The sequence below is a fragment of the Neurospora crassa genome, linkage group II (assembly GCF_000182925.2).
Source record: "Neurospora crassa OR74A linkage group II, whole genome shotgun sequence".
Classification (NCBI taxonomy): Eukaryota; Fungi; Ascomycota; class Sordariomycetes; order Sordariales; family Sordariaceae; genus Neurospora; species Neurospora crassa.
The window spans coordinates 3,531,974-3,544,294 of record NC_026502.1 but is presented as its reverse complement, the minus strand read 5'-3'; the positions used below and the strand labels follow the sequence as shown (position 1 = coordinate 3,544,294).

At 52.8% G+C, this 12,321-nt stretch overlaps 2 protein-coding genes across 2 annotated transcripts; one reads left to right on the top strand and one right to left on the bottom strand.

Annotated features, from left to right (window-relative positions):
- Window positions 1-1,206: 1,206 nt before the first annotated feature.
- Window positions 1,207-2,344, bottom strand: NCU10142 (hypothetical protein; the record flags this gene model as incomplete). The annotated part of the gene is made up of 2 exons (XM_001728010.2): window positions 1,357-2,344; window positions 1,207-1,262 (listed from the first exon to the last, which is right to left on the bottom strand). Exons 1-2 carry the CDS (start codon window positions 2,270-2,272, stop codon window positions 1,207-1,209), a joined length of 972 nt encoding a protein of 323 aa, XP_001728062.2. The 5' UTR covers window positions 2,273-2,344.
- A 3,136-nt stretch (window positions 2,345-5,480) lies between these two features.
- NCU08473 (alpha-1,3-glucanase) lies at window positions 5,481-11,956 on the top strand. The gene is made up of 11 exons (XM_958058.3): window positions 5,481-5,928; window positions 5,994-6,534; window positions 6,599-8,645; window positions 8,722-8,805; window positions 8,882-9,413; window positions 9,485-9,781; window positions 9,837-10,173; window positions 10,237-10,527; window positions 10,599-10,989; window positions 11,045-11,571; window positions 11,698-11,956. Exons 1-11 carry the CDS (start codon window positions 5,851-5,853, stop codon window positions 11,781-11,783), a joined length of 5,211 nt encoding a protein of 1,736 aa, XP_963151.3. The 5' UTR covers window positions 5,481-5,850; the 3' UTR covers window positions 11,784-11,956.
- The last annotated feature ends 365 nt before the right edge of the window (window positions 11,957-12,321 follow it).

The following is a 12,321-nucleotide window of genomic DNA, read 5'->3' as shown; positions in this document are numbered from 1 at the left end:
CAGTGGCAAGTATTGTGTTATCTTTCTAGCAAAATAGAGGGGAAATTGTCTGAAGCTAGCTATTGTGAAGAAAAGCGAATAGCCGGGGAGAAAGAAAAGGAGGAAAAAAAAAAGATTTAGAAAAAAAATTTAAAAAAAAAAAAAGAGAGAAACAGGAGAGAGGGAAAGAGAAAAAGAACAGCTGAGGAAAATTGAACTTCATCCTCAGCTCACCTTCATGGTGTCGAACCCTGAAGTAGTCCGTCATGTCTAGTGAGGAAAGGAGGAAACAAGAAAACTTTAGGCCATACAACTAGTATGCTTCCAACATGCATCGAAATCTCCCCAATTATGCTCCAACACTCGACCCTGTAATCAACCCCAGATACAACTGTTGCCAAGCTTAGGATCTACACCATCTTACCCACAACTCCAACCCTGGTTGTAACTTGAAGTTAATGTACGGCTCAGAGGCTGCTAATTGAAGCATAAAGAAAGATACCCGACGATCGACCGGCGAAAATTCTTTCGAAAGTGAATTGAGCTCGGTCAGTGTAGGTTTCACCAACTCTTTTGCACCCAAAATCGCAGAGTAGCAAGCCAGGGACCTGGCCACTTCCCCGCCACTCCACATACCCAATACCAGCAGTATCCTCTTACCATCAATGTTCAAGATAAATAATAGACTATGTGAGGGGGTCTCGGATGGCTGCCAGCCGTGGTATTTCCACCTATTGCTCCAACGATCCGCCTCGTAAGCGTCGACCTTTGTAGCTTTGGAGGCCGTCGCAGTTCTAAGGATGACGAACCGATGTGGCTGTCTTGACAGGGGAGGATATATCATCTCCACATCGAATTTCGAATTGTCCTGCCCAGGCCATGGTGGCTCTTTCCGGAAGGCCATCTCCAAAGTCCGGGTGTTAAAGAAACGATCACCTCCAGGAATTGGTCGTAGTGTCCAGGCGTTATAACTGTCCATGAGGTAGTATTTTTCTCTTTTTATTGACGACAAACAGTCACGATAGTGTGTCGTGATTCTGCCTGCATCCGTCGTTACTATAGGTACACAAAGAGTGTTTGCCAGGGTTCTATCGTGGGAGGCTTGAGAACGATAGATGCTCAACAGGTAAAGCATTGGAAGAGCCAGGATCCTATCGGCATCAGTGCAGGGAAGAAAGAGGTATTGGAGACAATAACGTGTGTCAAAGCCCCAGAGGCCATCCAGCATCAGACCCCGCTGGCTGATGGCGAATTCGAGTGGCAGGCTTGGGGAACCGTTATATCTTTTGAGATTTCCGGCAAACCGGAAATCCGCAGGAGATGTGGCCAATAGCGGACGAGGTCTGAGTCTGCATGCTTGATAACGTAGGTGTCGACGGTACAGTTCAGGATCTTGCGCAGCATATCCATCAGCCGTATCCACATATGTATCACGGTCGAGAGGCATGCCATAACCCCAGGCGAGAATGGTGGCATCATCATATGTTTTCATGATCTCGTGTTGTAGTCGCATGAAAGCCTTCTTGCCCTCGCCGTAGAGCATTGGCATATGGATATCAAACAGCCCGAGCAGGCAGTAGGCCTGGTCCTCAACTCTGGTGGTGTGTCTGTTGGCGGCCCACGACATCCTCGCCGCCACCGTGGTTTGCTGAAGCTTCTCTTCGATGCTTTTTCTGGTTGTCGGTATCCGCACGAGGGAGCCGTTTTTCTCCTGATTGTACACATCACCTTCGCCATATTCTGACCCAGCTAGGAAATCGACTGGAATCGTGGTTGCTTTCGAGATACTTTCTGCCCAATCGTTACGCGAGCCTGACATCTCCCAGGAAGCATCGTAGAAATACAGAAAGTCAGGGGCCAGTAACTCCTGCAAGGTCCAGCCTCTTGTGAACCAACGCGAACCAGTGATATCAAAACTTGATGGGTTGGTGGATCCGCTGGGCTTCCGGACATCGGAGAGGAAAGCATAGCAGAGGGCCGACTTCCGGTACCACGCGAACATGGAATTGATGGCCTCCTGCAACTCGGCACTGCTTGACTTGTCGATACAGCAGGTATCGATCCAGATAAATTCAAATTTGTCTCTCCGTGCCTGACGGCACGCGTGCTTGACCTTTGCCCAAGCTGGAGTAGGCAGCTTATCTGCCTTTAAACGGATGGGAGCATCGGGATGTTGGATGTCTTGGAGGCTGACCTCTTTTCCTTCCCATGTATGCGACAAGATGGCATATTTTGGGATCTCTTCGCCCACAAACTCAACGAGTTCAAACGTGTCGGTTTTGAGTAAGCGCATCTTTGGACTGTCCCACGCTCCCAGGGTAGCAGCGATTCAAGAGGTTGAATTTCCAATAGTTGCTTGAAGGAGGGGGGGAGGGGGGGGGGGGGGGGGGGGGGCTTCTGTTGGTGAAAGTGTGACAGTACTTGAGAGAAATTTAAGCAGCGGGACTCTCCAGGAGTTGGCAAAGCGCGTCCGAAGACTATGAGCAAACCGATGTGGTAAATCGATGATTGAGTTGAGTGGTTTGGTTGAGGCAAGAGGATGACGGGCCAAGTTGCTCGTCATAAACACTCCAAAAAAGAAACTGGGTAGGTGACGACTTCCCAACAGAGATGATGCCTAGTGTGAGCTCTTTTATGTTCTGATTTAGTTCCCCAAACGTTTGAGGAAGGAGAGTGCGGGGTTGAAGAAAAAGGAACGCGAAGCTGAGCAGTTGCTGCTGGGTAGTTGCTGCCTCGAGACTATGGCCATTGCAACCTAACCAACCCCCCAACTTAAGCGAATGCAGTTGTCCGTCAATGTTGACCAATCAAGGAGACCCAACCGAGGGGAATTGAATATTGATATCATGATGGCAAGCCACATCGTTCCAAAGGGTAAATGGTAGATGTGAATATGCGTAATTGCACCCTGAATTGCACGAAGGAGAAAAAGGAAGAGAAGTGCAGCCGAGTGCCCGGAAGACTGGCCTTATTATATGAGGACGGCCGCCGGCGGGTCTGCAGATCCGCGGCAGGCAGGGCTCTGACCAATCAGCTGCCGGCAATGGCCCAGCAGCGATGACAGTGACAGCAGTCTTCGTTAGAAGCTGCTGTACGCTGGCGCCAGGCACAAGGCACACAGGCTAGCCCTGTGACAGTTACTAGGTAGGTAGTAAAAGACTAGAAAACACATCTCTTCGATCCAAGAGCAAACTTGAAAGTCTCAAAAAACGTCTGATGATAGCAAGCCTCCAAGAAGAAGTACAAATATAAGATAAAATGCTGAACACAGTTTACCACATACGTCCATACCCACTAGAAACCTGGGGATCCCCTCCGCTCTCTCATAGATAAGCCAGTGAGAGGACTGGAAGTTTATCATCTCTGGGAGCCGTTGTCGATAGATGTTTGGATGACTCATTATGCCCGTTTTCCATTGCCTTGGCCGTCGAGGGCACCGTTCCACTTACGCCAAGCCCAGTTGATTACTTTACCTCTACCTGCTCTTGGCGGGCAATTCTGGCAAGGCATTTTCGCACCTCGTGATAGTCCCAAAAAGTCAGTTGGAGGTGGATAACTTTGTAAATGAGTCTCGTTGGAGGCGAAAACGCCATGTCATATTAAGAAGCGACCCGGATAAAGCGACTGTGCTCGATTCCATATGGCCTGTGTGGGTCCCATACAAATCGACAGCCAAGCTCAGCCAAGACCCAAAGCTTGGCATCTGTCGCGCCAACTTTCGCGACCGCAAGTCACCACCAAGGTCACCACCAAATGTCATTATCTTAACAACGACAACAAGAACTTAAAACCACCTTTTTTCAAAGCGTTGGACTTTCATTCACACGCGGGGGCCTCTCACCGGCCCCCCACACCCCCGGAACTAACCCTAACGCCTAACCCTAACCACTAACCCTAACCACTAATCTAGGTTGCCGGGAGGTGACATGTGCCTTGGCCCACACAGGCTGTTTGGAATCGCGCACAGTCGCTTTATCCGGGTCGTTAAGAAGGAGACTACCTCTACTGTACCTAGCACGCTTAGGTCCATTCAGCCGTAGCAGTGGGTTCGTTCCATGCCGCCGTCCCGGATTAGCGCTGTCGTTACACAGACTAACACAGCGGCCCGGGTACCTAGGGGCTGAGGGCCTAGCCGGGCTGCGGCTAGGGGTGTGCTAGGGCGGTGATGACTGGCGTCTACCAGGCTGGTGGGTAGCACTAGGCAACCTAACACCATGTACCATAGACCCTTAAAAGTTTTTTGTTAGCGCGGTTCTTGTGATGAGGGTCTGCAAAACTTTGACAGAAACATGACGAGACAACTACCACATTCAAAACGGAGAGATAGATAAATTATATAAAGAAGCCTCCACGGCGTATCTAAGTGATACCAACTTCTTATATTAACTGTGGTGGAATGGTAGTTGAGTTGCGAAGAGTGTAAAGTAAAGTTCCGCGCCAACGAACTTTGCAGGGGTGATGTGTACATAGGTACACCATGTAGACACTACGCACTGGGGTCCAAGTAGCTATTTGGTTCGAGACGCCTACGACTGTGATATATTAGACGAGTGATACTCTCTAGGGAGGTGCTTGTTGGGCGACGGATATGAGGTGCGCAGTGGTACACTACACTGCATCAGTACTGTGGTTGCGAGCGAAAGTCAAAACCCCCTTGTCAGATACCTAGGCACCTACTCCACTTCATTAAACTTTGTACAACACTACACTGGGTAGGGTTAGGACGTCGGGTGTCGAGGGCAGTTGTGACTCCGACGGAAAAGGGGACTCGACTTCCAGACAACTGAAACTGTTGGTTCCATGACGAGGCCTAGAAGTCTTGTAGCTGGAAAGCTGACATTTCTTTCTTCTCCATATAGCGCAGTCCAAGTCGAAAATCGACTAACCTCTGCTCTACAACAGCGCCAATCGCTAGTCAAATCCTTCAGCTTTCCGGCTTCCGTCACTCCAACTGTCCCTAGTACCTAGAAAAGAATAACCCCCAGGAACCAAACCTCCGGAAATCCGATACTGCTACATCACTGATACGCCCTTGTACATCGTGGTGGGAACGGGCTCCAAGTGGAATACGCTATCCAACCCTGTGGCGAGAATTTGCTATCCTTACCTCGATGAGGCCCGGGGATCTAGGTCACCAAATTACGCAACACGACTGGAAAAGAGGATTTCAGGACTCTCGGCAAGATAGTGTAGTTGCCACTTGAGCGAGCCGAGGCGGTAGGGGGGTGCACATGCTTTCGGAGGCAGAGCACGTTAAGGGTTAGAGACCAGCCCCAAGACAATGGAACACCGGTCCAACAACACCAAGCTAGTAACCAACGACCAACTCTATCACAACGTTACTCCGCATAGGGAGTCGAGTGAAAAACTCGTCCACGCTAACACTTCCCTCGGCTCGTGCAGACACTCCTCTGCTCGGCTAGAACTTGTTGGCTTGCTACGCCAATTCTACAGGAAACAGGGGGCGGACAGGTGACAAGCAAGCCTTTTGTTGTCTGAAAGATGGACGAGGGCATCTCGGGGTCTTGGCGGCGATGCCTGGATATGGAGAGACCGCAGACTACCGGCGGACGGTGACCGGCGGAGACATGAGTGGGAAAGAGTTGGGGTTTGCGAGTTCTTCGCTGAGGCTCAAGGGGGGAGAGGGAGAATGATGTTACTGTCGCCAACATCGGACGACGGACCGAATATCGACTAGGGACAGTCAGTCAGTCAAGTCGATTAAAGATTTAAGGAGAACTGACAACCACTCTTTTTCCCTCTCTCTCTCTCTTCCTCTACATCATCCCTATTCGCGGGACTTTTCTGCTTCCTTCTTTGCCGGCAAAGCCTGCCATTGCCTACCCAGAAGGGGCCACACCTACCCCCAACATGTGGCTCTTTACCCTTCTTGCCGTCCTGTTGGCTTGTGCCCAGGTACAGGCCAAGGCAGTATTTGCTCATTTCATGGTGAGTCCGTTCCTACAACCCTCAGTCTGCACGCATGGTACACAAGGAAACCAACTTTGAACTAGGTGGAAAATGCCAAATCCTGGAGCGTGGACCAATGGAAGGTCGATATGAGGCTGGCTCAAGCTGCCCACATCGACGGGTTTGCTCTGAACATTCGAGCTGATGATACCACTTCCGGCGTATCCCTATCCAGGGCCTTTGACGCGGCCGACCAGTTGGGGTTCAAGGTGATTCTCTCGTTCGATTACGCGGGCGGAGGCCCCTGGGGCGCCAACCTCGTAAGTTCCATGATCTTGCTCTATTCCGGCTACGACTCGTATTATATCGACAAACAAGGACGGCCTGTCGTGTCTACCTTTGAAGGGCCGGCTCAAGCTGGGACCTGGCAGTACATCATCAAGAAGACCAACGCTGCCTTCATCCCCGACTGGTCGTCACTCGGGGCTAAGGCGGCGCTCGCAGCTGCCCCTTGTGTCCCGGAAGGTCTCTTCAGCTGGGCGCCGTGGCCATGGGGTAACACGGACGGCAACACGTACGTGGATGCTTCGTACATTGAGTTCATGGAGACGGCCGAGAAGAACTGCGCCATGGACATGCAATATAGTAAGTGGCTTGGACGTTACCCCTATGGCGAGAGCACGTTACTAACCTTGAGTCCGTGGTATAGTGATGCCAGCAAGCCCTTGGTTTTACACCAATCTCCCGGGCTACAAGAAGAATTGGTTGTGGAGGGGCGACGACCTGTGGTTCGACCGCTGGGAGCAGATCCGGTTCATGAACCCCGACTACGTCGAGATCATCTCTTGGAACGACTTTGGCGAGTCCCACCACATCGGTCCCTTGTACGTCGAAGGTGACAGCTACGAGGCATTTACAGTCGGGAAAGCGCCCTTCAACTACGCCTTGGACATGCCCCACGACGGCTGGCGCGAGCTGCTGCCCTTCACCATTGACCTCTACAAAACCGGCGTGGCCACGATCGAACAGGAGAAGCTCGTGGCCTGGTACCGCGTAACCTCCAAGAACGCGGCGTGCAACGACGGATGGACCACGGGCAACACGGCGAGCCAGCTGCAGCTGGAGTTTACGCCCCAGGACGTGGTACAGGACAAGATCTTTTACTCGGCCCTCCTCGCCAGCAGCCAGCCCGTCACGGTTACCGTCGGCGGCGTCAACGTCGGCGCTACGTGGACGAAGACGCCCAGCGGCGGCGCCGGCATCTACCACGGCAGCGTCGACTTTGGGAGCAATACAGGCGCTGTCGTCGTCACGGTCGGGTCCATGACGGTCAACAAGCGGCCCATTGCGGCGAACTGCGACGACACGAACGGATACACGAACTGGAACGCCTTTGTAGCGAGCACCACGGGAGCGGCGGTGAGTGCCACGGTCAACTCGACGCAGTGGGTGTGTGTCGAGGGCACTGCGGCCGCCGGCTTCGACGAGCTCTGCGCCTTCACCTGCAAATACGGATACTGCCCTGTCGGCGCCTGCCTCTGCACCAAGATGGGGCCCGGCAACAAGCTCCCCGGGCCCGAAACCCCTGGGTTCGGCACCGTGGGATTCCCGGCCAAGGGCAGAACAGCCAGCTACGGCGGTCTGTGCAGCTTCGCCTGCAACTACGGCTACGGCTGCCCCAACGCCTACTGCGACACGGTCGAGCACGAGCTTGTCATCCCCAGCGTGTCGCCCTTCACCCCGGACGCATGTACCTCGGGCGTCGGCGAGGGCGGCCTCGGCGGCCTCTGTAGCTTCTCGTGCAACTTTGGCTTCTGCCCTATCCACTCGTGTACTTGCACGTCGACGGGGGCCCTGCACGTCCCCCCTGGCGCGAGCGACACCATCACCGGCAAGGCGGACCCAAGCGTCGACGAGCGCACCTACGGGCCCCTCTGCGAGTTCGCCTGCAGCCGCGGCTACTGCCCCGAGGGCGCTTGCGTCCAGTCCGACGTCGACGACGGGAACCCTTACAAGAACGTCAATCCCGCATACATTGGCCCCCAGGTCTACGAGACCCCGACGGCGGCCTGCGAGAGCCCTTGTGTGCTCGTCCTGCCCCCGAGCAAGCTGCCGGCCACCACGACGTTCCGCCTCCCGCCGTATCCCACCTCGTTCCAGGTCGGGTCGACGACCACGACGGTCACGCTCTACCCCGCCGACATCGTGACCGACCAGGTCTCCTTCTCCAACATCAACATCACTGGCGCTGTGACGGACGGAGCTGTCTTCCCCATGTGTACGAGCTTGAAGCCCGACGCCATCCCCGTCACTCTCAGCTACGTCTCCAACGCCAAGACGACGGTTACCGTGCGCCAGGTTGAGCTGCCGCCGTGGCCCCAAATCACCCAAGGGCCGCCTGACCAGTGGACGTCGACGTGCGGCGGCTGGGTAACGGGCACCATCACCAACACCCACAACGACACCGACGGCCCCATCGGTTGGATCCCGCCGCCCACCACAACTATAACGACTCCACGACCGACCTATACTGGCATCTTCCCGCCTGCCATTGTCGAGCCTATCGTCGACCCCATAGACGCACAATGCCACAATAACCGCTGCGTGCCCGAAGCAGACGACGACAACGAGCACAGCAACCATGTGGTCATCAAAGTCAAATGTGACGAACTGTGGTTCTTCGTCTTCTGCATCCACACCGAGCATATCCAGGTCTTTGGTTGGAAGTTCACGTTCCCCAAAGCTGTCATTGGACCGTACGAGCTATAACCCCTTTCCTTTCCTTCCTTGTGCTCTTTGGACAGGTAGTCTAACCACGAAAAACATGCACAGGGGTCCGCCGCCGGGACTTAGAGAACTCCCAGAGAATTGGAAATTCATCGACCTCCCCGATTTCCCTCCCTGGCCCAAGATCACGTTAGTGCTACACTCCCTATCTTGTTACCCCAGATAGCATGATTACTAACTGCGGGCTCGCCAACGTCGCTATCAGTATTGGACCGGACCTTAGCTACCCGGACAAGCCTACCGACTGCGATGACAACAAACGGGAGGTTCCTGTAGAGATGTACACGGTATCATACGGCCTCTCCGTATCCAACGGCGCCACAGTTACAACGACAACCAAGACTATTACCGAGACGGCCTACGAGACCGGCTGCCCCATCCCAGAATACACAACTACGGCCGCCTGCGGACACGGACACGGCAAATCCAAGCGACAGACGGCCCCTTCCGAAATATCTCTTCCGGTTGCGACTGCGGCACCGGCCACCGCCGGCCACTCCCCGGCTCTTGTCGCCCGTAACGATGACAATGACGATTGCGACATGGACGAGAAGTGGAGCGCGGCGATTTACTTCCATGACACAGCTAGCGAAGCCGACATCTTGTCTGTTGAAGTCCATATCCAGCTGTACGGCTATGAATACCATCATTTCAAGCACGACCATCTCGGAACCATCTTTATTTATGTCGAGGATGCTCCATTTTACTTCTTGGTCGAGATCGGCGATATGGATGGGGTGAGTTACTGTTACTGCCACGTTCGTCTTCCTTTCGCGGGTGCTAACCTTGTCATCTCGTTTGTTTGCAGGTCGACCCATGGTCTATAGAAAAGTGGAAGAAGGGTGGTATAGAACTACACACTAGAAGCTGGGGAGCTGGATCAGGGCCGATTTTCAATGCGACCAATCTGCGCAAGAGAACCTTTGACAACCCGTCCTATGACCGTATGGTCAGCTGGCACCGCTCGATGGTCTCGAGCTACCCGGGTCAGGAATGGAACCTCGACGGCGAAGCTTTTCACGAAGGCAATTACATGGTATATTACCATGATGGCATCCTGGGCAGCGGGCAGTACATCTACAACTTTGATGAAGGCGTCAATCCGGTATGTGCTACAGGACTATGTTTGTGGAATACCAGCTGACACTACCACCCCTTAGGATCAAGATCTTAACCCCAACAACATTGAGAAATTTCATTACGAATACAGTATAAACAACGGGCGTGACATGCATAATTACATACATGGCACAGGGGTTGCTTATTATGCTGTCGGTCAGACTCTTGGGATTGCTCCTGGGGCAACCTTTCTTGTTATGGAAGATCCGCCAACTATGACCACGAATAAGACGGGCCACCTTGAGATCAACCTGATCCGCTTACTGGGCATGATCAATGACATTGAGAGCAAAGGAAGACAAGGGAAGTGCGTCATAAACATATCAATGGTCTGGGTTGTTCCGGAGGATGCGACCGACAGGTGGCTGTCTCTATTCAGTAAGCTCTCTCTTTATGTCTTTCTTTCTCTTTCTCAAGAGTTGCTCTAACGTAAGCATGCAGGAATGATGATTCGCTACATGGAAACCAACCTCCAGTGCGTTGTGGTTATCGCTTCCGGAAACGTGGAGGACATTCAGAGTTACGCAAACGCAGCAGTCCCGGCACGGTGGTCTCTCGACGGCAGTCTCCCCGACACGTTAGTGGTCGGATTTGCCTCCAATCATGGCTATCGTGCCCTGGGTAGCCTCCCGTGGAACATCGATGGACGGCTTGACGACTCATCAATGGTCTTCGCCCCCGGTTTGATGTTGTGGAACAACACAGGAATTTTTCCTGGTGGAAGTTCTTTTGGTGAGTCTCTAGCCTTCATGCATTCTGTTATTTCCTTCGAGCTTCAAGACTGACAGTTGTCCGGTATGCAGCTGCCCCTATGGTAGCAGCCCTGGTCGCATATCTCCGCGCACTTCCCTCGCCTTTCGCCGAGGATTTGAAAAAGACGGTGTTCGCAGTCAAGATGGTAAAATATTTGACTCGCAAAGTTAATGTGTATGATCGGCTCGACGATTATTTCCCGGACCTTGAAGAGATGGGAAATCATCGCAGAATCATCTGGAACGGCAACGTCGGGGTCGAGAACTGCCTCGTTGGCTACCGTTCTGGGTTCAAGTCTGACGAAGCTAAGGCCGTTTGCGAGGTGGTAAACGAGGGCTTACCCGAGCCAGGTAACACGGACAATTGGACCCCTGATACCAGATACATCGACAACAACTTTCCACTCAGATCAGGCTCTAGCAACGGCGGCGCTGTAACCTGGTAAGTGACACTTTCTATGCCTACCACCGTATCCATCACTAATAGCAAACGATAGGCACTCGGGCTCGGTATCACCAACCTGTACCGCCAACTGTGGCACACTGTGCACCGGCTATTATTGCGTACCCCAACCTACTGGTAGCCCGCCAGACTTCTTTGACCCCGTCAATGAGGTCGTGACCAAAACAACCTCTACGACGGCCCAGGCCACAACAACCAAGGCCACAACGACCATGGTCACCACAACCAAGGCTACGCCGACAGCCACCGTGCAGCCCCTTACGCGAGGTCCTATTCACTGTCACAACGAAGCCGACTACGGGAAACACGAAGACGTCAATCCCAAAACGCAGGACCATTATTCGCAGGTGTTTATGGACGCTAAGTGGGACACGGTCGGACCGAGCGATGAGCCACGTGTGTTCCGTTATATCCAAGACGCGGGCTTTGAGTACATCTATCGCGCCGAATGGGTTGAGGGGTGCTTTACGACGGTCTCGAAGCAGGACTTTCATTACCCACTGGGCCAGTCGAGTTCCGACGTCACAGCTTATACGCTCGTGAGACAGAATTATCTCTCTTGTGAGTTATCTCTTTCCTCTTTGGTTCTATCATCTTCTACTATGGGCTTTCAAAGATGGGGGAAGACAGAAAAAAAGAAAAAAAACAAAGAGAAAAAAGAAATGCACTAACGCTTCATGTCTACAGGCAATAACGGCGGTGCCGGTGGCTGGACACAGGCTGGCTGTGTGAAGTATACCTTTGAACCTAGTGTTTTCTCCACTGTACCTTGATATCACGGTGTCAGTCCCGACTTGTGTAAGAGAGCCGTTAGGTATGTACCCATAGCGGGAGAATATAGCTAGCTGGCATCTAAGTTGGATAGAGGTTCCTGTACAAGATAAAGTGTCTAGCCTTGATACTTTCATCTAGGGTAGACGGTTGAAAAAAGCATTAAATGGTTGAGAGCTTTTCTCCATCAAAAGAGTGCGCTCGCAGTTTTCTTCAATGTTGGTCTTTAACCAACTCTTTCTGTCCTCTGTTTTCCTGCCGCTTTAACTTTTTCCTCTGGGTCGTACATTTCCCATTTCTCGTCCGTCCGTCTTTCTGTGCTTCCCGCACCGCGACCACGCCTAAGAGACAACCCCAGTATCCCATCTTCCTCAGTGGAGACCGGTCTATTGGAATCAGATGTATCGTTTGACTTTGATAAAGGTGAGAGAGAAAGAAGTGGGTAGGTAGTTTCGGTCCCAAAGAAAGGTGAGTTGATCGTTGGGGATTAAGGGAGCGACGACGACGGGTGAGTGTCATGTCTGGTAGAGGTAGTCAGTC

Coding starts and splice junctions, on each gene's coding strand:
- NCU08473 (XM_958058.3), top strand. CDS start 5,851: ATGTGGCTCTTTACCCTTCTTGCCGTCCTGTTGGCTTGTGCCCAGGTA. Junction 9,414..9,484: donor AGATCGGCGATATGGATGGG/GTGAGTTACTGT, acceptor GTTTGTTTGCAG/GTCGACCCATGGTCTATAGA. Junction 10,174..10,236: donor CAGGTGGCTGTCTCTATTCA/GTAAGCTCTCTC, acceptor GTAAGCATGCAG/GAATGATGATTCGCTACATG.